A 25,149-nucleotide genomic window follows, 5' to 3' on the forward strand; every position below is an offset into this window, starting at 1 on the left:
TCATGTGATTGGCCGATCAACAGAGATGACTAAGGGGGCGGAGTTTCTGCCCTTCTCCCTCTGGCCTGGGCTAAGGAGGGGGCGGAGCCTGCCCGTGAAGCGCTGGCCAGTGAATGAGTAGAGGTGGGACATGCTCGTGACATCATAGAAGCTGACCACGCCCCTTGGGTAGTCCACGAACACGCCCACCATCTGAAGCCCCGCCCCGGCGGCGAGGGGGACGGGATTGGTTTCCTTGGCCACAAGCCCCGCCCCTCGTCTCAGAGCCACCGTCCAGTAGCCTGTCTCTGGCGTGGCCTTGACCTTTCCCTTCCGGGTCACCGCTTCGCTAGCCACGCCCACGTCCCAGCTGCTCTTGCTGCCGACAGCGACCTGGAAGTAGAAGCGTTGGGCGAAGGCTTCGCTGCCCAGCACGCAAGCCGCCCGGTCGAAACGCCCTGCCCCCACGTCCTGCAGCTTCTGACGACGCTGCCCACAGCACACCTGCCTCCGGTCTTCTGACAGCTGCAGGAACGCGTTCGCCGAGTCCGCGTCCAGCGTCACGTCCACTAGGGGGCATGAGAACATGATTACAAACTACACCAGCACCATGGAACATGAATACACCAGCACCATGGAACATGAATACAAACTACACCAGCACCATGGAACATGAATACACCAGCACCATGAAACATGAATACAAACTACACCAGCACCATGGAACATGAATACAAACTACACCAGCACCATGGAACATGAATACAAACCACACCAAATTTGGTTTGTATGATTTTTTTGTTGAATTACAGATGTTTTGCAATTACTTGGTTTGAATTGTGTTTTAAATGTTTTTTGCGTGTGTGCTTATTGCACTTTGGTGCGTACCAGCCAGAAGTGACGTAACAGGCCTCATGGTATATGGTGCTGGGACGTCACAGGCTGTCACGCATAGTGTGTGTGTGTGTGTGTGTGTGTGTGATGTCACATTACCTGCATACTGCTGGACTTTGCTGAGCTCTGTGGAAACACACAAAAGAAAACACAACAGTGTTATTACACACACACACACAAGGTAGAGACAGGCAGGTGAGCAGACCAGCTGGGGTGCATACTGCAGTCTGTCTATGTGCTCCGGCACACACACTCCCTGCCCCCAGCTGAAGGTTTTCACATGATGTCTGATGGCTTTACTGAGGGGCAGATCTGGGTAAGTTACCCCAGAGGAAGTGATACACCTAATAAAAGTTAGCCCAGAGGAAGTTGGGCAGATCTGGGTAAGTTAACAGGTCAGCATGCAGGAGTGCTATTGGGAGAGCAGCGGGTTAGCACGGGTAGCGTTAGCAGGTCAGCATGAGTGCTATTGGGAGAGCAGCGGGTTAGCACGGGTAGCGTTAGCAGGTCAGCATGAGTGCTATTGGGAGAGCAGTGGGTTAGCACGGGTAGCGTTAGCAGGTCAGCATGCAGGAGCGCTATTGGGAGAGCAGTGGGTTAACGGGTTAGCACAGGTAGTGTTAGCAGGTCAGCAGGAGTGCTATTGGGAGAGCAGCGGGTTAGTGGGTTAGCATGGGTAGCGTTAGCAGGTCAGCAGGGTGCTATTGGGAGAGCAGGGGTTAGCACGGGTAGCGTTAGCAGGTCAGCATGAGTGCTATTGGGAGAGCAGTGGGTTAGCACGGATAATGTTCACAGGTCAGCATGCGGGAGCGCTATTAGGGTTGCCACATGCACTGCTTTCTGCTAGTTTCAAACTTAGACTTTGTTACGTGCCCCTGTGTAGCTGTCTTTGCTGTCCTAGTCTCACCCTCTACCTGCATTCTCTCTACCGGTCATTACCCTTATTGTGTGCAGGCGTCTGCGAGTTGGCCTGCCTATAAAAGCCGCCTTATCCAACATGGCCGCAGCTCGATTTCGGATCACACGCCGTTTACAGACCGCTCATATTAAACACACACACACACACACACATATTAAACACACACACACACACACACCGCTGATTCTATCGTCTCCGTTTCGCAACTCTGCTCAAAATTGTCTTTTCTTTTTCTCGTTTTTCGAACGACTATTGTAACTGGTGACGGGCCGGTGATTTGTTTTGTTTGTTTTCACACTTTATATAGTTGGACGTTAGTATAGAAGGTAAGCCGTGCAGAAGACTCACACATTTTTATTTCGAGGAGGTAAGGTAGAATTTTCTTAAAAGTACTAGAAGGTTAGGAAGCTTGCTAGAATCTGTTTTTATTTATTATGGTGCTTTCAAAGCATTGGCATCGTTGCCGAGTTCTCAGTTTGTCCAAAATAAAAAAATAATTATATTTTTCTTATCCCTGACTCCTGGGCCGTTCTTATGTTGTGTTTCCATTTTCATATTTTATTGGATTCATAACAGACTTCTTTAATGTCCATAAAACTTACATAAAATGGAAAAATTTCTTTGACAGTGGCATGAAGACATACAAGAAGCACACACACACACACACATCACAGACAACACTATGCACAATAAATAGATAAACATAATATATAGGTAAAAACTATGAAATCAGTCCAGTTTGCTCCAGAGAAGAGTTAAAAAATATAAATAATAATGAGTAAAATACATAATACATAAAGTGCCTAACCGCATATACATTTATCTGACTATGGGCAGTTCTTTGTTAAGGATGGTCACGGCTGATGGAATGAATGAATTGTAAGCATTCTTCCTTGCCATTGGGACTGCAAGTCTCCGTCCTGATGGCAGCAGCTGGAAAGCACAGTGGAGGAGTTGGATCTTGATAAACCTGTAATGCCTTTTTTAATAAAATCTGTGAATACAGGTGTGAGAGTTGATGTTGTTTATGTCCAATGATCTTTCCGCCCTGGTTGACTATTTGTGCCAGTGTGTTCTTTTGTTTGACCGAAAGGTGCCCATGACACGATGTTGAACGTCAGCACACTCTCGGTCAGTGATTTGTAGACCATGGTCATTGTGCGCTGGCTGGTGTTGAGGCTCCTGAGTTTCCTCAGAAGGGCCAGGCGCTGTCTCCCTTTTTTGAATATGTAGTCCACATGGTTTTGAAATTGTAACTGGTGATCTATTATTGTTCCGAGATATTTAAATTGAGTGACCAGCTCCACTTCCTGACCCTTCATGCTGATTGGCTTGAAGGTGGGCACAGAGTCTTTGCTACCTCCTCTTCTGCTGCTTCCCAGCCACATCTCCTTGGTCTTGGCGATGTTGAGATCCAGGAAGCTGCTGTCGAACCATGAAGTCAGGGTGTTGATGTATTGCAGGTAGGGAGAGCTGTTTGATTCCCGAAGGCAGGCAATTAAGGCCATGTCATCTGCATACTTAATGAGGGAGAGGTCACTGCTGTTGCACTGTACTTCGTTTGTATATATGGAGAATAGCAAAGGGGTTAATGCACATCCTTGAGGGACACCTGTGTTCAAGACAAGAGAGTCAGAGAGGCAGTTTTTAATACATTTTAGTACTCGCTGGGGTCGGTCTCTCAAAAATTCCCTGATGAGGAGGACCAGGCCACCACGGACTTCCCCTAGGAGGAGGTGAGGCTGAACGGGGTTGAAGGCTGAGGAGAAATCCATGAAAAGAATGCGAGCATGAGTGTTGGGTTTGTCCAGATGACTGTGGATGCTGTTCAGGAGGGTGAGTGTGGCGTCCTCCACCCCTCTGTTGGTTTGGTAGGCAAATTGCCTGGAGTCCAGTGATCCTGCTACCTGGTGGGTCAGTTCATTGCGTATGAGGCGCTCCATACATTTGCTGAGGATGGGTGTAAGAGCAATGGGTCTGAAGTCATTATTCATTTTGGCGTGGGGGGTTTTTGGTACAGGTATGATGGTCACTGTCTTCCAGGCCTGGGGGTAAAAGTTGGAGTTCAGGAACAGCTGGAACAGTTTGGTGATAGTTGGTCCCAGTTGGGCTGCACATTCCTTTAATACCCACCCTTTGAGTCCGTCTGAACCAGGGGCTTTGTGAGGGTTAACCCTTTGCAGTACGGAGATCACTTTATCCTCCTGAATAATCATTGGGTCAGAGGTCAGTCCAGAGCAGACAGTGTCACACTCACTTTGAAAATCATATTTGTCAAATCTGGAGTAGAATATGTTCAGACTATTTGCTAGTTGGACAGGGTCGTCACAATGAGAGGTCTGTCTCTTCTCCCTACCCAATGAGAGGTCTGTCTCTTCTCCCTACCCAATGAGAGGTCTGTCTCTTCTCCCTACCCAATGAGAGGTCTGTCTCTTCTCCCTACCCATCATTTAGTTTAGCCCTCTCCATGCATCTCTAGCGTTACCAGTCTTCAGTTTCTCCTCAACCTTGTCCTTATAGTCCAATTGGGCTTTTTTGATTAGCCGTCTAACTTCCTTGGTCATCTCCTTTGTTTTTTGCAAGTCACCCTGTATGAAGGCTCTTTTCTTCAGATTTAGATGATGTTTGAGTTCCTTACTGACCCACGGTTTATTATTTGGATAGATTTTAATTTCTTTTTAATTTCTTTAGTTCCAATTACTGAATCCACACAGAAGTTAATGTAACTGGTTATGGTGTCATTTAATAATTCATGATTGCGCTGACAGTCCTGGTCTCTTAAAAACAGATCCCATTCCGTCGCCTCAAAACAGCCCCTCAGCATGTCCACCGAGCTGTCTGTCCAGGCCTCACAGTGAAATACAGTAGGTTTAGCCCTCTTCAGTGATTGACGGTACTTTGGAAGGAGGTGAATGACGTTGTGATCTGACAGCCCCAGAGGTGGGCGGGACCGGGAAGCGTAGGCACCTTCCACATTCCCATAACATAAATCTAGAGTTCTGTTCAGTCTTGTCGTGCATGTAACATATTGTTCCAAATTTGGTAGGTGTGCAGAGACATCACATCATCATTCCCAGAAGGAAGACAGGGTCATCAACCGAGTGATGCAGCGCCTTGTTATAACTAGCAGCAATGATGTCTGCAGCGAGTTTGAAGTCTGGACCCGGCACATATACCAGAACCACTGTTATCTGGCCAAATTCACGGGGCAAATAATGTGGCCTGAATGAAACAGTCAGTAGTTCATAGTGCGTGGTACATTTAGTGTCACGTACCGTGATATTTGTTGCCCAGCTGGAGTTTATGAACATACACAGTCCGCCTCCAAAACGCTTTGCTGTCTGTGTTACGTCCCGGTTGTACCGAATTAGCTCTGTAGGCTGATATAACAGTAGCAGCAATGAAAGGAGTCCAAAGCGAGTGTGTGTTTCTGTGTTAACGAGTAAGAAACTACAGGTAATGTTTCAGCAGGTAGGAGTGCTGTTGGGAGAGCAGTGGATTAGCACAGGTAGCGTTAGCAGGTTAGCAGGTAGGAGGAGGTTGGGAGAGCAGTGGATTAGCACGGGTAGCGTTAGCAGGTAGGAGTGCTGTTGGGAGAGCAGTGGATTAGCACAGGTAGCGTTAGCAGGTAGGAGGAGGTTGGGAGAGCAGTGGATTAGCACGGGTAGCGTTAGCAGGTAGGAGTGCTGTTGGGAGAGCAGTGGATTAGCACGGGTAGCGTTAGCAGGTTAGCAGATAGGAGTGCTGTTGGGAGAGCAGTGGATTAGCACGGGTAGCGTTAGCAGGTAGGAGGAGGTTGGGAGAGCAGCAGGGGGATGCAGATCCTGTACATACCTGTAAACTGCTGCACCCTCTTCAGCTCTGTGAAATCCAGGAGGACAAATCAGTTAATCACCCAAACATACAATATACAATGCAGCACTATAACATACATTGGGCTAATATCAGCTACTCACCCAATCAATACAAACTCACTCAAAAATAAACTGATGCCACTGAAAATTAATTACTTGCTCCCGCATAAACCCTCTGTGGCATTATTTGACAATCAGTGTGTTTTCAATATTGTAGCCTATAGCTCACCACGCTGTGGCACCCCTGGGCAGTTGCCCAGAATGCCCATGCCATCCGCCGGCCCTGGCTACATACAGCACTGGGCACCGGGCAGATTATATTCTACAAGACCAAGCTTCATACAGGGCGGCGGAAGGCAATCCTGGGCAGTAGGGGCACTGGGTAGTAGGGGCAGTAGGGGCACTGGGCAGTAGGGGCACTGGGCAGTAGGGGCACTGGGCAGTAGGGGCTGTAGGGGCAGTAGGAGGGCTCTGTGGGCTCTGGGACTGAGGTTATACGTGCATGTACAGTAGTCGATATATGTAAGTCACTTTGGACAACAGTGTCTGATAAATGAATAAATGCAAATAGATAGATAGATACTTTATTGATCCCCAGGGGAAATTCAAGGTGTGTGTGAAAACATGTGAAAATGTGTGTGTGTATGTGCGTACGTGTGTGTGAGTGTGTGTGAGACTCACGAGTCTCGTGCAGGTCATCCATCTCCCGAGTGATAAGTCCCTCCAGCCTGGACACAAGTGGGCGCAGCGAATTGACGTCCTGATAGGACCACACACTCACCAGAGACCAAGACCTGCAGGGAGGCAACACACACATGGACGCATACACCTGCACACACAACACACACACACACACACACACACACAACACAACACAATGAGAGAGACATTAAACACACACTCACCAGAGACCAAGACCTGCAGGGAGGCAACACACACATGGACGCATACACCTGCACACACAACACACACACACACACACACACACACACACACAACACAACGAGAGAGACATTAAACACACACTCACCAGAGACCAAGACCTGCAGGGAGGCAACACACACATGGACGCATACACCTGCACACACAACACACACACACACACACACAACACAACGAGAGAGACATTAAACACACACACACACACAACACACAACACAGCGAGAGAGAGATTGAACACACACACACATGGATGCTTACACCTGCACACACAACACACACATACACACACACAACTCAGAGAGAGAGAGAGATTAAACACACACACACACACACACACACACAATTCAGCGAGAGAGAGATCAAACACACACACACACATGGGACACATACACCTGCACACAACAAACAAATACCAAGATACACCGATTCTTTCATATAAACAATGCATTAGCCACGCCCAACAGGAAGTAAGGTATTATGAATCCTGTGAGCACTGAGATGTAATAAGTTGTGATGAGGTGCTTCCCATGAGCGAACACTACATTTAATGAAATTTAACACACACATCAATCGGTACAGTGAATACACAGGGATAAAGGCTTGGGCCCACACTTGGCCCATGAGCTCCATAGCGCCCCCTTATGGCCCTAAAACTTCTGGTTGGCATATGCTTTCAGCTACACACACCAAATTTGGTAGGTGTATAGAGTGTGGTAGTCACCCGGAAGCTTGTAGCTTTTAGCGTTAGTATTTTAAAGCTTCCTGGTTTGTAAGAAAAAATCTTATTATTATTCTCGCTCGCTAAAGCTAACTGTGCTAGCTACTGCTTGCCTTGTTACGCACAGCTAGGAGACAGTGTGGGAGACAGTTTGTAGTTTAGTAGTGTGTGAGTGTGTGTGTCTGTGTGTGTGTGTGTGTAGTAGCGTGTGTGCGTAGTAGTGGGTCTTTGCCTACTGATTTAAGGTGCGTAATAACGGAGGAGCAGGTGGAGGTGGTCGTGTGTGTGCCAGCTTGGCAGGGTGTGTGTGTGTGTGTGTGTGTGTGTGTGTACCTGCAGCAGGTGGAGATGGTCGTGTGTGTGTGTGAGCTCCTCCAGTTGTGTGTGTCGGCTCTGCAGGGTGTGTATCTCCTGCTCCAGCTGAGCGGTCAGGGCGTTGGCCTGCGTCTCCACCACGTGCTGCCGAGCCTCCAGCGCCCCCTGCAGGTTACCACGGCTACGCTCCAGCACCAGCACCAGCACAGAGAACAGCTCCGAGATGGAGGCCGCCTCCGCCTCCGCCGACACCTACACACACACGCACGCACGCACACACGCGCGCACACACACACACACGTACACGCGCACGCACACACACGCACACACACACACACGCACGCACACACGCGCACACACGCACACACACATATTAACCATTTATTTATGTCCACAGGGAGCAGCAGGTCTTCACAATATAACTCAGTAAGCATAATACTCAGGTCTTCACTACATCACTCAATAAGCAGAATACTCAGTTCTTCACTACATCACTCAGTAAGCAGAATACTCAGTTCTTATGGGTAGTGTAGTCTACATGATACGCAGTATACCCACTTAGAAAGCATCACCATCTCAGTATACCCACTTAAAATAGGCAAGGATACGTATTAACATTTGGGGTTGATCAGAGTATACCCACTACAGCTAACTAGACTACATCACAGTATACCCACTACAGCTAACTACTAGACTACATCACAGTATACCTACTACAGCTAACTAGACTACATCACAGTATACCCACTACAGCTAACTACTAGACTACACCACAGTATACCCACTACAGCTAACTAGACTACACCACAGTATACCCACTCCAGCTATATGAATGTATATGAATACATATGAATGTATGTGCGAGAGAGTGAGAGAGAGAGTCTGTTTCTGTGTGTGTGTTGTATGTGCGTAAGTGTGTGTGTGTGCACGTGCGTGAGTGTTTCTATGTGTGTATGTGCGTAAGTGTGTGTATGTGTGTTTCTGTGTGTGTGTGTATGTGAGTGTATGTGTGTATGTATGTGTGTGTGTATGTGCGTAAGTGTGTGTATGTGTTTCTGTGTATGTGCGTGAGTGTGTGTATGTGTGTGAGTGTGTGTGTGTGTATGTGCGTGAGTGTGTGTATGTGTGTGTGTATGTGCGTGAGTGTGTGTATGTGTGTGTAGTTACTCGGCTAAGCTCCACGGATTGTTTGATCTCTGAGATCTTCTCCTGTCTCTCCTGGATCATGCTCTTCAGATCCACCTGTGTCTGGTTCAGCAGGCTCTGTGGACACACACACACACACACACACACACACACAGAAAGCTGTTGTCTGTCGTCGCCATAGAGTCCATCATCCCTGACCCCATTTTACTATTCATTCAGCTCCACTCTCAACTGTGCGCACACTTGTTTCTTATATCTCAGTCTAACCAAAGACTTTCTAATGTGGAGACACAGCACTCAAAAAATACTCCATAGAAATGCATGGGGCTAGTTTGTCACGCCAATATGGCCGTTGTCTACACATATCCCACCCCTTCCTAGGCAAAACGTCGACATGTGAATACATTGAGCCAATCATATGGTGTGTTGTGAAGACATCGTGCCAATCGTGTGTTGTGATCTCGCCGCTGGAGCAAGACTGGTGTCGTGTAGCCTTGCGCACGCCCATTTCTGCCGAAATGGATGCCCGACGAGTGCCCAAAAAGCGTTGTCAAATGGCCGCTGAGTGGAGGGACTTGCCTAAAAGGACTTTAGTCTAACCCATAGACTGTAAGGTCTAACCCTGTTTTACCGATTAGGTGTAGAACTGCCAGTCTGACCCAATCCGTCCCTAACTTAGATTTACTGATACAGGAAACTAACCCCAGTCTAACTCTGATGTAGAACCAAGCCTGTTGAGCTACCATAACAACCTCTGTTTAGCGTCTGATGCTTAAAGTATATGGTGAAAAGGGACATGATTTATTTTTAAATTGCATGATTTAGAAATGTTTCTACCCGTGTAGTAAGAAACCTGAAGTCAAACAACCACTGTAAGGTGGGATTGTGACTCTTACTTTACAAACTACTCTAGGCCGGAAAGTTAAAACTTCCGGGTATTTGTTGTGCTTCCGGTAAGGTCAAGAACCCTCCACAAGCAAAGATGAACGCACCACCAGCATTCGAATCGTTTTTGTTGTACGATGGAGAAAAGAAGTAAGTGAAAGGAAGGTCAACGCAATCACTATAGACGGGTCTTACAGGGTATAGATAGGAAACATATAACCGAGCGGTTTCCGGTCGGCAAATTGTCCATTGCGAGACGTTTTGTCTGTTGGCTAGCGAAGTTAGCATAGCGTGTTCCTGCATCTACATGTTGTTGTACAATCATTTTTGTGATATTTCTGTCAAACGTTATGAAATAGCATAATCAACTATTCATACTTGCACAGCAGATTAAGACTTAAATCGCAAGTTAACAGCAGAATGTACAAATCTACTGTTTGTAAACAGCTAGTAAAATGTGTCGAATGTAGCCCCCTCCCGTCTCTGCACCATAGATATAGCTCTACACATGACGTCACTGTTATTTTTGCTTGTGTCGGGTAGGATTACGATCGTGAAGGACACCAAGGTGCCGAACGCGTGTCTGTTCACCCTCAACAAAGAGGACCACACGCTGGGCAACATCATCCGACAGTAAGACATCCCAACAACACCTGCGTCCTCTCTCTCTCTCTCTCTCACTCACTCACTCACTCACTCACTCACACACACACACACTCAAACTGACATCCCAACAATACCTGCGTTCTCTCTCTCTCTCTCTCTCTCTCACACACACACACACACACACTCAAACTGACATCCCAACAATACCTGCGTTCTCTCTCTCTCTCTCACACACACACACGCACGCACGCACACACACACACACACAAACACATTGCTCCAGTAACTTAGTGTGTGTGCATCAGTGTTGGTGTGTGTGCATCAGTGTTAGTGTGTGTCAGTGTGTGATCATCAGTGTTAGTGTGTGTTCATCAGTGTTGGTGTGTGTGCATCAGCATTGTTTCGAGTGCTCCTCTCGCATGTCGCTGGAGACGAGTTTAATCATTCAGACACTGGTAGAGTTTGTCGTGTCTAGTGATGACGATGAGACACCTGTGGGTTCTACTGAGAGGTGAACTCTGCGTGGGTTCTACTGAGGGGTGAAGTATGTGTGGGTTCTATTGAGGGGTGAACTCTGTGTGGGTTCTACTGAGGGGTGAAGTATGTGTGGGTTCTACTGAGGGGTGAAGTATGTGGGTTCTACTGAGGAGTGAAGTATGTGGGTTCTACTGAGGGTTGAACTATGTGGGTTCTACAGCGGGTGAACTCTGTGTGGGTTCTACTGAGGGGTGAACTCTGTCTGGGTTCTCCTGATGACTAATGGAGCTGTTCTCTCTCTCAGACAGCTGTTGAAGGACCCGCAGGTTCTATTTGCGGGTTACAAGGTTCCGCACCCTCTAGAACACAAGATCGTGATCCGGGTCCAGACCACTCCAGATTACAGCCCCCAGGAGGCGTTCACCAACGCCATCACTGACCTCATCAGCGAGCTCTCCCTATTGGAGGAGAGATTTAAGGTACACACACACACACACACACACACTCTCTCACTCTCACTCTCCACCAACGCCATCACTGACCTCATCAGCAAGCTCTCCCTATTGGAGGAGAGGTTTAAGCCACACACACACACACACACTCAGTCCTCTAGTTTCCCAAGTCGCACCTCTAGCTGAATTGGAATGTGTTCTCTGTTTCAGGTGGCCATTCGTGAGAAGCAGGAGGGGATTGAGTAAAACATTCACACACTCGCTCTCTCTCACACACACACACACACACACTCAAACCGACATAGACGAGGTTCTTGAGCCAACCCTCCCCTCCAGCGCAACTCCCGCCATCCCTGTGTGTGTGTGTGTGTGTGTGTGTGTGTGTGTGTGTGGCTACAGGAACCAGGTTTCTAAAACCACCATCATGCACGGAATGGAAACTAATGTATTTTTCAACACCTGTAAATATGCTATATGCCCAAGTTTGTTTTTTATATAATAAATAAATAAATGGACACTTTGTTTGTTTGTTTGTTGGGGGCGGCAGACACTGTTGAGCCCTCTGGATGTGTCATGGGCCTAATTCAATGCAACACACACACACACAAGGAAGGAAGGTGCTCGCTTGCTAACCCCAGTAGAACGCTCTCAGAGGCGGTCCTGTTGCTGATGTCTGTGAATGCTCACAGCTCAGAGGGCTGATGGAGCTTTTGCAGTTGCTGCTCCACGGATATTAGATCTGCCCCCTCCATTTCTGGCCTCTAATCCAGGCTACAAACCCACCTTTACTCCATTTCTGCCCTCTAATCCAGGCTACAAACCCACCTTTACTCCATTTCTGCCCTCTAATCCAGGCTACAAACCCACCTTTACTCCATTTCTGCCCTCTAATCCAGGCTACAAACCCACCTTTACTCCATTTCTGCCCTCTAATCCAGGCTACAAACCCACCTTTACTCCATTTCTGCCCTCTAATCCAGGCTACAAACCCACCTTTACTCCATTTCCGCCCTCTAATCCAGGCTACAAACCCACCTTTACTCCATTTCTGCCCTCTAATCCAGGCTACAAACCCACCTTTACTCCATTTCTGCCCTCTAATCCAGGCTACAAACCCACCTTTACTCCATTTCTGCCCTCTAATCCAGGCTACAAACCCACCTTTACTCCATTTCTGCCCTCTAATCCAGGCTACAAACCCACCTTTACTCCATTTCTGCCCTCTAATCCAGGCTACAAACCCACCTTTACTCCATTTCTGCCCTCTAATCCAGGCTACAAACCCACCTTTACTCCATTTCTGCCCTCTAATCCAGGCTACAAACCCACCTTTACTCCATTTCTGCCCTCTAATCCAGGCTACAAACCCACCTTTACTCCCTGCCCTCTAATCCAGGCTACAAACCCACCTTTACTCCATTTCTGCCCTCTAATCCAGGCTACAAACCCACCTTTACTCCATTTCTGCCCTCTAATCCAGGCTACAAACCCACCTTTACTCCATTTCTGCCCTCTAATCCAGGCTACAAACCCACCTTTACTCCATTTCTGCCCTCTAATCCAGGCTACAAACCCACCTTTACTCCATTTCTGGCCTCTAATCCAGGCTACAAACCCACCTTTACTCCATTTCTGCCCTCTAATCCAGGCTACAAACCCACCTTTACTCCATTTCTGCCCTCTAATCCAGGCTACAAACCCACCTTTACTCCATTTCTGCCCTCTAATCCAGGCTACAAACCCACCTTTACTCCATTTCCGCCCTCTAATCCAGGCTACAAACCCACCTTTACTCCATTTCTGCCCTCTAATCCAGGCTACAAACCCACCTTTACTCCCTGGCCTTCCTCGTTCCCCAACCCTGTGCTCCTGCTCATCCTCTGTATGTCTGGGTTGTGTGTCCTGATATTGAAGGTTTCCTCTTATTAATGTTTTACAGAATTATTGACTATTGGTCCAATGTGTTTTTCTGTATTATATTTATACCAGTCAACAGTTTCCTCATCTGTGCTTATAGCATTATAACATATAGGGTTATGTTGGTAAAAGACACAGTATATATTCTATAGCAGGGGTCTCCAACCTTTTTGGGAATGAGGGCTACCTGAAGACCCGAAATCATATGGAGGGCTACTCATTTGAAACAGACATACCCTCACCCCTTTTTTGCGAGGGTAGTCCTCCTAAATAATAGGCCTATGTGATTTTTACTTTTAAATTATCAATATTGTGTAGGCCTATGCAACACTACCAACATTTTTGTTCAGTTTGTTCATTTCAAAATTTGCATGGGGAATCTAATCTATTTTTTTTAACAAAAAAAAAACAATCATTTTGTGCAATTAATAATTTGGGTTACAATTTGTACTCAATTTATACCCACCCACCATTATGTTTAAGTTCTGATTTCAGTGGACAATTCGGTTTTAACATTTCAATAGTAATCGCCCACACCACCCTAACATATGAAAACTCCTTTTAAAGTTATTGCACACCTGAAATCTCTCCATGATCTGACAAAAAAGGTAATGCACAGTCCTGCTTAGTCATGCATGCCACAACATTTTCAGCGCTATTATTACATTACATTTGGCTGACGCTTTTTTAACCAAAGCGACTAACAACATGGTAAACAGTAAGTTTTAGAACAATTCTCACAATTTTAGGACAGTTTAAAAAAAAAACACATTAGAATACAGTAAGAATAAGTGCGTCGGTGAGTGCTGTATTTTAACAGATTACTTGTCAGTTTAAAACGGCTGGTGAGTGCTAGGATCAGTAAGACTTGTTGTAAGTGTTGCTATGAGAGTAGATGTTCTCTAAAGAGCTGGGTCTTCAGGAGTTTTTTGAACGTGGAAAAGGATGTCCCTGCCCTTGTAGGAACTGGCAGTGTGTTCCACCAACGAGGAACAACAGATGAGAAAAGTTTGGATTGGCTTGAGCGTACCGGTGGTAGAGCTAGACGTCGTTCGTCAGAGGAGCGCAGCGGTCTGGAGGTAGCGTAAGTCTGTATGAGGGCATTCAAGTAGGTGGGAGCAGAACCGGAGACTACTTTGTAGGCAAGCGTAGGCCATTATACGGCAGTAGCCTACGGAGGAGAAAAGGCCTGTGAGCTAAAGCAATTGTTTTTCAGTCCTTGAACAATCATGCAAGAACCGTATTTGACGAACATGGAATGGCCACAGAACTTTTGCAAAGATATGCTTCCATTGGCTACACCAGACGAGCTAGTTTTTCCCCCTTTACTGTGTATGCGTGCGAGCAGCATGTATTTGCTCCGCTTCCGTTGTTGTTTAAAGATTGAATGGGAAACGGATTTGGAGCCAAAGGCTAAAATTTAACGCAGCTACAATTTGTAAGGTATCACCAATATCAATTTCATGTTACAGATGTATGGCTACATACATTCTTAAAATGGTTCTGGTCTAGACTTAAATATCGATTGAAAACTTTACAATAGAGCGTGTTCTTAGAGCGTGATCTGCAGGCGACCTGTTGGCTAGTTTTAGAAGGTGCGCTGGGGGCGCCTCATAGCCGGCACCGTGTTGGAGACCACTGTTCTATAGGGTTAAGGAGGTGAAAGGTATAGTGTATTATATCATTATGAGGATGATGTATATATTCTATAGGGCTGGGGAGGTGAAAGGTATACTGTATTATATCATTATGGGGATGATGTTATTATGATGATGACATGGGGTTCTGACCTTCCTGTCTTTGGCCTCTCCTCCACACCCACATACACACAACACACACACACATTGTATTGCACGCACAGCAAGATCATGCAATGCATGAATTGGTGACCGGATTGAAGCAGCAATGTTATCTACATACACACACACATACACTATACATACATACACACACACACATACATACACACACACACACTACACACACACACTACACCCACACACATACACACTATACACATACACATACACACACACACACAGGTCTCTGACCTTCCTGTCTTTGGCCTCTCCTCCACACCCACATACACACAACACACACACAGAGGTCTCTGACCTTCCTGTCCTTGCCCTCCTCCTCCAGGGGAACTGTGCTGTGGTTCTTGTGTTCTCCCTCGGTGCAGAACTGGCACACACACATGTGGTCGTCCCTGCAGAACAGCTCCAGCGGGCGCCGGTGCTTCTGGCACACGCGCCCCTCCAGGTCGGCCAGCGGCTCACTGAGCATGTGCCTCTGCAGCGCCGGCGCCCTCTGGTGGAGCTCCAGGTGCAGCGCGCAGAACGACGTGCCGCAGTCCAGGCAGGACTTGAGGGCGCGGAGACGGCTGCCCCTGGGGGTCAAAGGTCATCAGTGAACACACACTTTAGAGGTTCAAAGCCCCAACTGAGTGCATTCTCATGTCAATAACTGTTGATACTAAATCATTGTACTGTATATTCTCCAATGATCATATACTAGTGACCAACACACACACACACACACACACACGCATACTCTATACTACAGACATTACAGGGCACCACCCACCAGACACACAAGCACACACACACACCCCTCTAGGGTACAGACATTACAGGGCATCAGTGACACACACACACACACCCCTCTCCGCTGCAGATGTCGCAGGGCACGTCTCCTGGCTGTGCAGGCGTGAGGTCGTGTCCGCTGTCCCTCTGCGTGCGGACGAGCTCGGCCACCTCGCGTAGCGTCGTGTTGACGCGGAGCGCCGGGCGGCGGAAGAAGGTCTCTTTGCAGAGTGGACACTGGCACACCACCGCGCTGTCCCAGGAGCGCTTGATGCAGCCACTGCAGAAGTTGTGACCGCACGGCGTGCTGACCGGCTCCGACAGCACGTCCAGACAGATCGGGCACTGGAACTGGTCTGCGGACAGCACGCTGCCAGAGGTTGCCATGGCTAAAAACAACAACAACAACACAAAGAACAATTTACATTTAAATTTAGTCATTTAGCTGCTACTAGACAGTGCTACTGGGACATGATATAGATGAGTATAGTAGAGGCAGTATTAACAGATGAGTATAGTAGAGTAGAGGCAGTATTAACAGATGAGTATAGTAGAGTAGAGGCAGTATTAACAGATGAGTATTAGAGTAGAGTAGAGGCAGTATTAACAGATGAGTATTAGAGTAGAGTAGAGGCAGTATTAACAGATGAATATTAGAATAGAGTAGAGGCAGTATTAACAGATGAGTAGAGTATAGTAGAGGCAGTATTAACAGATGAGTATTAACAGATTACATTTTACATTACATTACATTACATTACATTTGGCTGACGCTTTTTTAGCCAACGCGACTAACAACATGGTAAACAGTTTAAGTTTTAGAGCAATTCTCAACAATTTTAGGACAATTTAAAAACATTACGGTACAGTAAGAATAAGTGCATCAGTGAGTGTTGTTTTTAACAGTTACTTGTCAGTTTAAGACGGCTGGTGAGTGCTAGGATCAGTAAGACTTGTTGTAAGTGTTGCTATGAGAGGAGATGTTCTCTAAAGAGCTGGGTCTTCAGGAGTTTTTTGAAAATGGAGAAGGATGTCCCTGCCCTTGTAGGAACTGGCAGTGTGTTCCACCAACGAGTAACAACAGATGAGAAAAGTTTGGATTGGCAGAGGAGCAGAACCGGAGACTACTTTGTAGGCAAGCGTTAGAGCCTTGAATTTGATGCGGGCCGCCATAGGTAGCCAGTGTAGCTGGATGAGCAGCGGGGTAACATGTGCCTTTTGGGTTGGTTGTAGACCAGGCGCGCCGCCGCGTTCTGGATCATCTGAAGTGGTTTCACTGCGCAGGCTGGGAGACCTGTCAGGAGGGTATTGCAGTAGTCGAGTCGTGAGATGACTATTGCCTGAACCAGAAGTTGGGTAGCATCTTGAGTCAAGTAAGTCCTGATTTTCCGTATGTTGTAGAGTGCGAAACGGCATGACCGGGCGACTGAGGCAACATGATCTGAGAAGTTTAGTTGGTTGTCTAGATTTCTTGCAGTCCTGGTAGGTGAAACAGACAGGGAGTCAAATTTGATGTTGATGTCGTGGTGTATGGTAGGTTTAGCTGGGAGGACCAGCAGTTCAGTCTTTGAGAGGTTCAGCTGGAGGTGGTGTGCCTTCATCCATGTAGCTATGTCTGAGAGGCAATCCGAGATCCGTGCTGAAATCAAGGGGTCATCAGGTGGAAAGGACAGATAGAGCTGTGTGTCGTCTGCATAGCAGTGGTATGAGAAGCCATGCGAACGGATAATCTGTCCCAAGGAGGTGGTGTAGATAGCAAAGAGAAGGGGGCCCAGCACTGAGCCCTGGGGGACCCCTGTGGTGAGATGGTGAGGTGCAGATAGCTGACCAAGCCATGATACGTTAAACGAGCGTCCTGTGAGGTAGGATTCAAACCAGGAGAGAGCAGAACCGGAGATTCCCATGTTAGCGACCCTGGCTTCTTTTAAGGCTTCTGTTACAGACAGCAGAGCCGTTTCGGTAGAGTGGTCGCTTTTGAACCCAGACTGATTTGGATCCAGAAGGTTGTTCTGTGAAAGGAAGTCAGAGACCCGTTTGGAGACTGCTCGTTCAATGCCTTTGGATAGGAAAGGCAGGAGTGAGACAGGGCGGTAGTTCTCGACTTGAGCAGGGTTGAGAGAAGCTTTCTTAAGTAACGGTGTTACCCGGGCCATTTTGAACGCTGTTGGAAATGTGCCGGAGGTTAGCGAGGCATTGATCACATGTGTGATAGCTGGAACGATGGTTGGGCTGATGGACTGAAGTAGGCTCGTAGGTATAGGGTCCAGCGAGCATGTGGTAGGACGGCTGCATGTCAGGAGTCTAAATACTTCACTCTCGGAGAGAGGCGTGAATGCTGAAAAAGATGTTCCAGCAGTCCCTAGAGGTTGTAGGAGTGCGGTATCTGAGTCAGATGCGTTGAGTGGGCATGTAGAGAATTGACTGCTGATTGCCGCCACTTTGTTTGTAAGATTGAGTGTATCTGCAGTAAGGCTGGATTGAGGAGGAGGCAGCTGAGGGTTGAGTAGTTTGAAGGTTGAGAAAAGTTTTCGAGTGTCTGTAGCGCTGTTGATTTTGTCATTGTAGAAAGCCGTCTTAGCAGCAGTGATGCTGGCTGAGAAGGAGGTCAGGAGTGACTGGTAGTTTTTGAGGTCATCAGTTAGTTTGGATTTGTGCCATTTCCTCTCCGCGGCTCTGAGTTTGGTGCGCTGCTCATCTAGACACGAGGTCAGTGTGGAGCAGAGCAAGTCTGTGGCCTCATTAACCTCCAGAGAGGAGAAGGTGTTGAATGGAGGTAAACCGGAGGCAACCACAGAGGAGAAGTGCATTGGAGACAGGTTCCGGATGTTGCGGCGGAACGTGACCATCGGCTGAGGAGCCGGTGGCTGTTCTGTCAGGCTGACGTTGAACTGGATGAAGAAGTGGTCAGAAAGATGGAGAGGCGTCACCATGAGGGTGTCTGCGCTGCAGTTCCGAGTGAAGATCAAGTCAAGCTCTTTGCCAGCTTTGTGAGTCGATGGGCTTTGAACCAGTTTGAGGTCAAAGGAGTGGATCAGGGCCAAAAAGTCCGCTGAGCCTGGGGCATCTAAGTGGATGTTCATATCAACGAGAACAAGAAGCGGACAGTCATGCTCAGGGATGGAGGACAGCAGAGTGTCAAGTTCGTCCATAAAGTCACCTAGTTGGCCTGGAGGGCGGTAGATGACCAGCACGTAGAGTTTTGCTGGGGCGATCACTGTGATGGCATGGAATTCGAATGAGACATATTTGTTTGAAGGCAGTAGCGGGGTGAATTTCCATTTGTTGGAGATCAGCAGGCCCGTCCCGCCTCCTCGTCCAGATAGGTGAGGGGTGTGGGATAGTGTAAGGTTAGTGGAGAGTGCAGCCGGGGTGGCAGTGTTCTCTGGTTTGATCCAAGTCTCAGTGAGAGCAAGGAGTTCCAATGAAAGGTGGTTGGCATAGCCAGCTATGCAGTCCGTTTTGTTGACTGCGGATTGACAGTTCCACAAGCCCATGGAGAAGGAGGTTTCTGTAGGTAAGGACCGTTTAAGTTCCTGGAGGTGAAGGGGATTTCTGCCCCTTTTGGCATGATGCCGTTTTCTGCGATGGCCGGTGATAACAGATATGGTGGAACGGCACATTTTTTGCCTTTGTCGGCGCCTGTGCTCGGTGAACTTGCACAGGTAAACTTGCTCGTCTTGACCGCGTCTGTCTTAAACGAGGACGGCTGAAACGCGGGCTGACGCTTCAGCAACAGCCTCTATTGTTATGCTGACAGGAATTGCATGCAGCTGTCCTTGTGTCTCACTAATGATGAATCAGCGTAGACCGCCCTCTGACGTTCGCACAGCTTAGATTGTTCAAAAGGGTGTTAATTACTGTCAACTGAAAGTCCGCTCGCTCACACCGACCGAAACTCGCAGTTTCAAGTAGCCTCCTCCCTCAGCTGTTCCCAAACGCCCAGAGTCCAATTCTAAACAATTGGAGAGGATTGGCCAGTAGTAGCCTATGTGTTCTTGCTTTCTCTCTCCCAACTCACTGCAGTTGTTGTCTGATTACCTGAGAGGTGCTCCGATATTATAAGGAGCTAGTCACGTCTGATCCCGCCCTCTGACGTTCGCACAGCTTAGATTGTTCAAATGAGATGAGTATTAGAGTAGAGGCAGTATTGACAGATGAGTAGAGTATAGTAGAGGCAGTATTAACAGATGAGTATTAGAGGCAGTATTAACAGATGAGTATAGTAGAGGCAGTATTAACAGATGAGTATAGTAGAGGCAGTATTAACAGATGTGTATTAGAGTAGAGCAGGATTAACAGATGAGTAGAGTATAGTAGAGGCAGTATTAACAGATGAGTATTAGAGGCAGTATTAACAGATGAGTAGAGTAGAGTATAGTAGAGGCAGTATTAACAGATGAGTATAGTAGAGGCAGTATAAACAGATGAGTAGAGGCAGTATTAACAGATGAGTATTAGAGGCAGTATTAACAGATGAGTAGAGTATAGTAGAGGCAGTATGAACAGATGAGTATTAGAGGCAGTATTAACAGATGAGTATAGTAGAGTAGAGGCAGTATTAACAGATAGAAATAACAGTATGTCAAACACATGAATCAGAGATTTAATTATTTTAAGCCACTGCCCTTCAGACAGTGTGTGTGTGTGTGTGTGTGTGTGTGTGTGTGTGAATGCAAGAGTGTGGGTGAGGAGACAGGTGTGTGTGGACCAGCGCAGTCTGTCTGATCCTGGCTTGAAGGTCTTTGCACTCTGTGACACTCTACACACACGCGCACGTACACGCACACACACACACAGCTGCTTAGAGTCGACTAAAACGGAACCCCTTATTCATGTCTGACTCAGTACAAGTAAACCAGTAAAGCCAGAATAAACAGAGTATACCACACGCTTAAACAGAGAGAGAGAGAGTATAACACACGCTTAAACAGAGAGAGAGAGTATAACACACGCTTAAACAGAGAGAGAGAGACCGCACGCTTTAACAGAGAGAGAGAGAGAGAGAGAGTATAACACACACTTAAAGAGCGAGAGAGAGTTCCATGAGAGTTCCGAACAGTCATGTTTAATATGAGCTCCTTAGCGTTTTTTGTTTTAAATATGAATGACCTCTAGAAAATAGACCTAACAGTAATACACTTGGACAAGAAGATAAACAGATACAAACTATTCAAATTGGACACATAAACAAGTAATAACTATTGCTTAATAACCTTTAAACACAAACTGCTAACCAGCTAATAACCTGCTGAAGCTACAGGACAGTACTGGACAGCTGCTAAGCTACACAACCTTGGGAATCTAGAAGCTAACTGAAACCTGCCGGGGCTTTTCTCAATATGCGTTCTTTTCTATACTTGTGTTCTCATGAACTTGAAAATCGTTCTGAAACGTCATCAATCACCGCCGAAGTACTGTTCCAATTCACAAGTTCGCATTTATTCAAGAACGCATAACATTCCCGGAAGTGTTCTCGAATCGTTGGTGTTATCAAGGATGCATCGGGTGGTGACTTGGTGGCTTGAAGATTCCACGATGCATTACGTCAGCTCAGCCGTGACACTCACATAAGAGAAATGGCAGCATTGATACATAATAGACCTACCTATCATAATTGCTGCTACAATCCGATCCATGTTTAGGCTATAAAAGGTAGGCTACAGGCTTCACAACTAACGTTAATCATAACTGTCACTTAAACTGCGAACTTCAAACATTGTTCCCGCCATTGGCAAGTGAATATATTGTTATTAATATTGAATTTAAACAAATCAATGAGAAACAAACTTAAACAAGCTGGTGAATTATATATTTTATTGTAAATGTCAGAAATACTGGGTAGACCAATAGAGCAATAGGTAAATGACTAGACTCCCGAGCTGTTCCGAGAGAAGCTGCCGTTGGCAAGAACGCTGCTGTCTCAAACTGCAAATTGAGCATCCTGTGTCTTCGCGTTCCCCGGAGTCTGGACTCACGATCTTAACTTTTCAAGTTCGAACTTTCAAGAACGGGAGACTGTTCTTTAGCATACTTTGTATTGAGAAAAGCCCAAACCTGGACTTAAACAAGGAGGACATAAAGACTAACACACAGAGAACATAAAGACTAACACAGGAGGATAAACAACAAGGGAAATATCTGACAAGGTGGAAGAAATTCTGCTTTATCTCTCACACAGACTTCCATACTCTCATCCTTCAGTGAAGAGACAGCTAGCTTCTAGCTACACCTAAGCTGGGAAAACTAGTATTAGCATTAGCTAGCGTTAGCTAGCTATAGCCAAGGACAGTGAGCAGCCTTTATCTATACTGTGGTAAGTTTCTTCCAAGGAGACTCGCAATAAAGAAGAGACCAACAAATACATCAGAACCTGTGTTAGAGTGTGAGAGATAGGAAACTCCTCTTTTGGACATAAACCAACGCTTCTAACCTTTGGCTAGCTAAACCCCCAAAAACAAACCAGAGTGGAACTGTTGACAGTTACTGATACACCCCGCTGATTGGTTAACATAACTATCAGTGCTGGTAGTTATGCTGGTTAGTTTTGAAATTTTGATACATTGTAGCAATATGGCTGCTGCCTGTGCCTTTGAATTCCCCCCTCACATTAAAAGTGAGAATAGCAGAAAGGATTTTAAACTACAAGTGCAAAGAAAAAGACCAGAAACTCTATTCAAAGACTGTAAACAGCTTGGTCACAAAACAGCCACAACAAACCTACTTTTCTACACTGATTTTCGTGATAACTGGCATTCAGTCATAAGTCAAAACTACCCAAACTATACAAAAAAAGGAATATCAAAGGGTCGGCAGCTATGTATTTTTGAGAACATAGACAAAGACCCCAATAGCAAGCACTTGACTGTAAATATTTACAATAATGGCACAGTTATGATCCAAGGCAATGTGGCAGCACTTTGTCCTTTTGAGGGGATTTTCCATACCTTAAAGACTCAAGTAGCAAGCAAGAGATTGACTTACCCTACCAACCACGTTTGTGATGAAGTCTGCTTGCATCCACTGGAAAAGGCCCCTTCACAAGTGGCACCACCCTGTGCTATCCCTGCCCCTCAAGAGCAGACTCCTCCACCTGTGGCACCACCCTGTGCTATCCCTGGCCCTCAAGAGCAGACTCCTCCACCTGTGGCACCACCCTGTGCTATCCCTGGCCCTCAAGAGCTGACTCCTCACCCTGCAGCATCCCCCAACATCACCACCGCCCCTCAAGAGCTGGCCACCGACATGACACCAAATATCTACGACACTGTGGCACAGCTGCGAGAGAGTATATCTCTACTGGAGGTGGACATAGTAGAATTCAGGGAACATGCTGATGGCTATACCACACAAGATCAGTTAAACCAGGTCAAAACTCAGCTTCAATTACCAATTAAAGAACTCGGGGAACAACTGATGAACATACATCAAGAGCAAGTCACTAAGAAAAGAAATGTCTGAACTTACAGACATCATGAGAAGAGAATTATTTGCTGCAAAAGAGAAAATGTCAGCCATTAACCATTTTTTTTAAGAGAAAAAATTATGTCAGGATTATACCTCGACTCTACAAACACAATGCATACTGAACCTGAGCTTGATACTCACCCAACATGCTCCACCAATGCTCTGATCCCATCAGAGTCTTCAAGACCTTCAAGACCAGCTCACCTGCATCCTCCAGTGTTCCAGCACAGAACCATGACATTGAACCTCCCGGGCCTAGTTCTCACGCAGCATGCTCAACCAATGCTGAAACAAAATCTGAGTCATCACCAACAGACGGGCCGATGGAGACCAACCCACCTGCATCCTCCCCTACGCCACCAGAGAGAGAGAAAAACACACACCTACTCAACTGCCCCAGAGACATCCGGATATTGCTGTTCTGATTGACTCCAATGGGAAATTCCTCGATGAACAAAGACTATTCCCAGGACGGAAAGCAGCAAAGATATGGTGCCCAAAAATTCAAGACACCTTACAGATTTTGGGACACCAAGTCATATAATAATCCACACAGGCACCAGCGACCTCAGACAACACCAGGAGAGAGTTGGTAGTATGCTATGTACAGTCGCAGAGAGGGCAACAGAAGCATTTCCAGACTCAAGAATTATCATCTCAACCCTCCTGCCCAGAAAGGCCTTTCACCCTGACACCATTAGTAAGGTAAATGCAGACATCATCAGGGGCTGTGCACACCTACCAAACATACACCTGGCCCACCACACTGCCATCACTCCACACCACCTTTATGACCAAGTGCACCTATGCAAAAACACACTGGGAGTTTTCACAAAAGCTCTAAAGGATGCTACATTGGGAAGAACCACTCAGGTCAAAGGTCAGTTCACTCCACCCCTTAGACCAGACCAGCGTGCTGCACCCCCCAGACTGGACCAACGTACCCCAATCCTGAGGCCGTACCGGCCCACCCCACAACATAGAGAGAGAGAGACCGCACGCTTTAACAGAGAGAGAGAGAGTATAACACACACTTAAACAGAGAGAGAGAGAGTATAACGCACACTTAAACAGAAAGAGAGAGAGTATAACACACGCTTAAACAGAGAGAGAGAGAGTGTAACACACGCTTAAACAGAGAGAGAGAGTATGAGAGTATAACACACACTTAAACAGAGAGAGTATAACACACACTTAAACAGAGAGAGAGAGAGTATAACACACGCTTAAACAGAGAGAGAGAGTATAACGCACACTTAAACAGAGAGAGAGAGAGAGTATAACACACACTTAAACAGAGAGTGTATACCGCACGCATAATGTATAACGTATAAGTCATATGTCTGTTTGTGTGTGTGTGGTAATGTGACTCCTGTTGGACCACTTGAGTTCAGCAGCAGATGGAAGCATACACAGCTGAGTAAGCCCCCCAACACACACACACACAGAGCACACACACACACAGAGCACAAATGTGTGTGTGCACGCGCGTGTGCTTTCTATTTCAGCTCATGTCAGTGTGTATGCCAGCAATTACAAGTGTGTGTGTGTGTCAGTACTGTACTTTGTGGTGCGTGTCCACTGAGTGAAAGATGTGTGTGTGTGTGAACATGTATGTGTCCACAACTACTGAGTGTAAAGTGTGTGTGTGTGTGTGAGAGAGAGATTAAATAGTGTTTGTCAGTGTGTATGTGTGCACGTCTTTATGTGCATTTGTGTTTTTGTAAAATTTGTGTGTTGTGTTAGTTGTAAAATGTGTGTTTGTTTGTATGTATGTGTGTGTTTGTAAACTGTACGTGTGTAAAATGTGTGTGCATGTGTGTTTTACCTATAGTTCCTGCTTGGGTCCCAGTTTCAGAAAGCGATGGCCAAAATCAGGCAAGGTGTGTGTCCTTGTCAAAGGAGGTGTGTGTGTGTGTGTGTGTGTGGGCGCTTACTGCGCTGGGGCAAACATTTTCCTTTGAATGGGTGTCAGGTCTAAGCCCCGCCCCCTCCT

The 25,149-nt window shown here is 46.7% G+C and overlaps 2 protein-coding genes across 3 annotated transcripts; one reads left to right on the forward strand and one right to left on the reverse strand.

Moving 5' to 3' along the window:
- Nucleotides 1-25,075, reverse strand: LOC121692631 (zinc finger protein RFP-like). 2 transcript variants are annotated; one of them, XM_042071375.1, is made up of 10 exons: nt 24,982-25,075; nt 15,766-16,078; nt 15,220-15,493; nt 8,789-8,884; nt 7,640-7,873; nt 6,677-6,724; nt 6,328-6,475; nt 5,627-5,653; nt 973-999; nt 1-548 (listed from the first exon to the last, which is right to left on the reverse strand). In XM_042071375.1, exons 2-10 carry the CDS (start codon nt 16,074-16,076, stop codon nt 1-3), a joined length of 1,713 nt encoding a protein of 570 aa, XP_041927309.1. In that variant the 5' UTR covers nt 16,077-16,078; nt 24,982-25,075. The 2 variants fall into 2 exon arrangements, with proteins under 2 accessions (XP_041927309.1, XP_041927310.1); XM_042071376.1 differs by lacking the exon at nt 6,677-6,724.
- Nucleotides 9,647-11,702, forward strand: polr2j (RNA polymerase II subunit J). The gene is made up of 4 exons (XM_042071419.1): nt 9,647-9,802; nt 10,196-10,285; nt 11,040-11,214; nt 11,398-11,702. The coding sequence occupies exons 1-4, from the start codon at nt 9,750-9,752 to the stop codon at nt 11,431-11,433; spliced, it is 354 nt and encodes a 117-aa protein (XP_041927353.1). The 5' UTR covers nt 9,647-9,749; the 3' UTR covers nt 11,434-11,702.
- Nucleotides 25,076-25,149: the final 74 nt, after the last annotated feature.

Source organism: Alosa sapidissima, chromosome 19 (assembly GCF_018492685.1).
Source record: "Alosa sapidissima isolate fAloSap1 chromosome 19, fAloSap1.pri, whole genome shotgun sequence".
NCBI classification, from domain to species: Eukaryota; Metazoa; Chordata; class Actinopteri; order Clupeiformes; family Clupeidae; genus Alosa; species Alosa sapidissima.

Bases quoted from the DNA above. Each gene is read 5' to 3' on its own strand.
- polr2j (XM_042071419.1), top strand. From the start codon at position 9,750: ATGAACGCACCACCAGCATTCGAATCGTTTTTGTTGTACGATGGAGAA. The intron at 9,803-10,195 runs GTAAGTGAAAGG...TGTGTCGGGTAG, and splicing joins TTGTACGATGGAGAAAAGAA to GATTACGATCGTGAAGGACA. The intron at 11,215-11,397 runs GTACACACACAC...TCTCTGTTTCAG, and splicing joins TATTGGAGGAGAGATTTAAG to GTGGCCATTCGTGAGAAGCA.
- LOC121692631 (XM_042071375.1), bottom strand. From the start codon at position 16,076: ATGGCAACCTCTGGCAGCGTGCTGTCCGCAGACCAGTTCCAGTGCCCG. The intron at 5,654-6,327 runs GTGAGTCTCACA...TGGATTTCACAG, and splicing joins GGATGACCTGCACGAGACTC to AGCTGAAGAGGGTGCAGCAG. The intron at 1,000-5,626 runs GTATGTACAGGA...GTGTTTCCACAG, and splicing joins GAGGGTGCAGCAGTTTACAG to AGCTCAGCAAAGTCCAGCAG.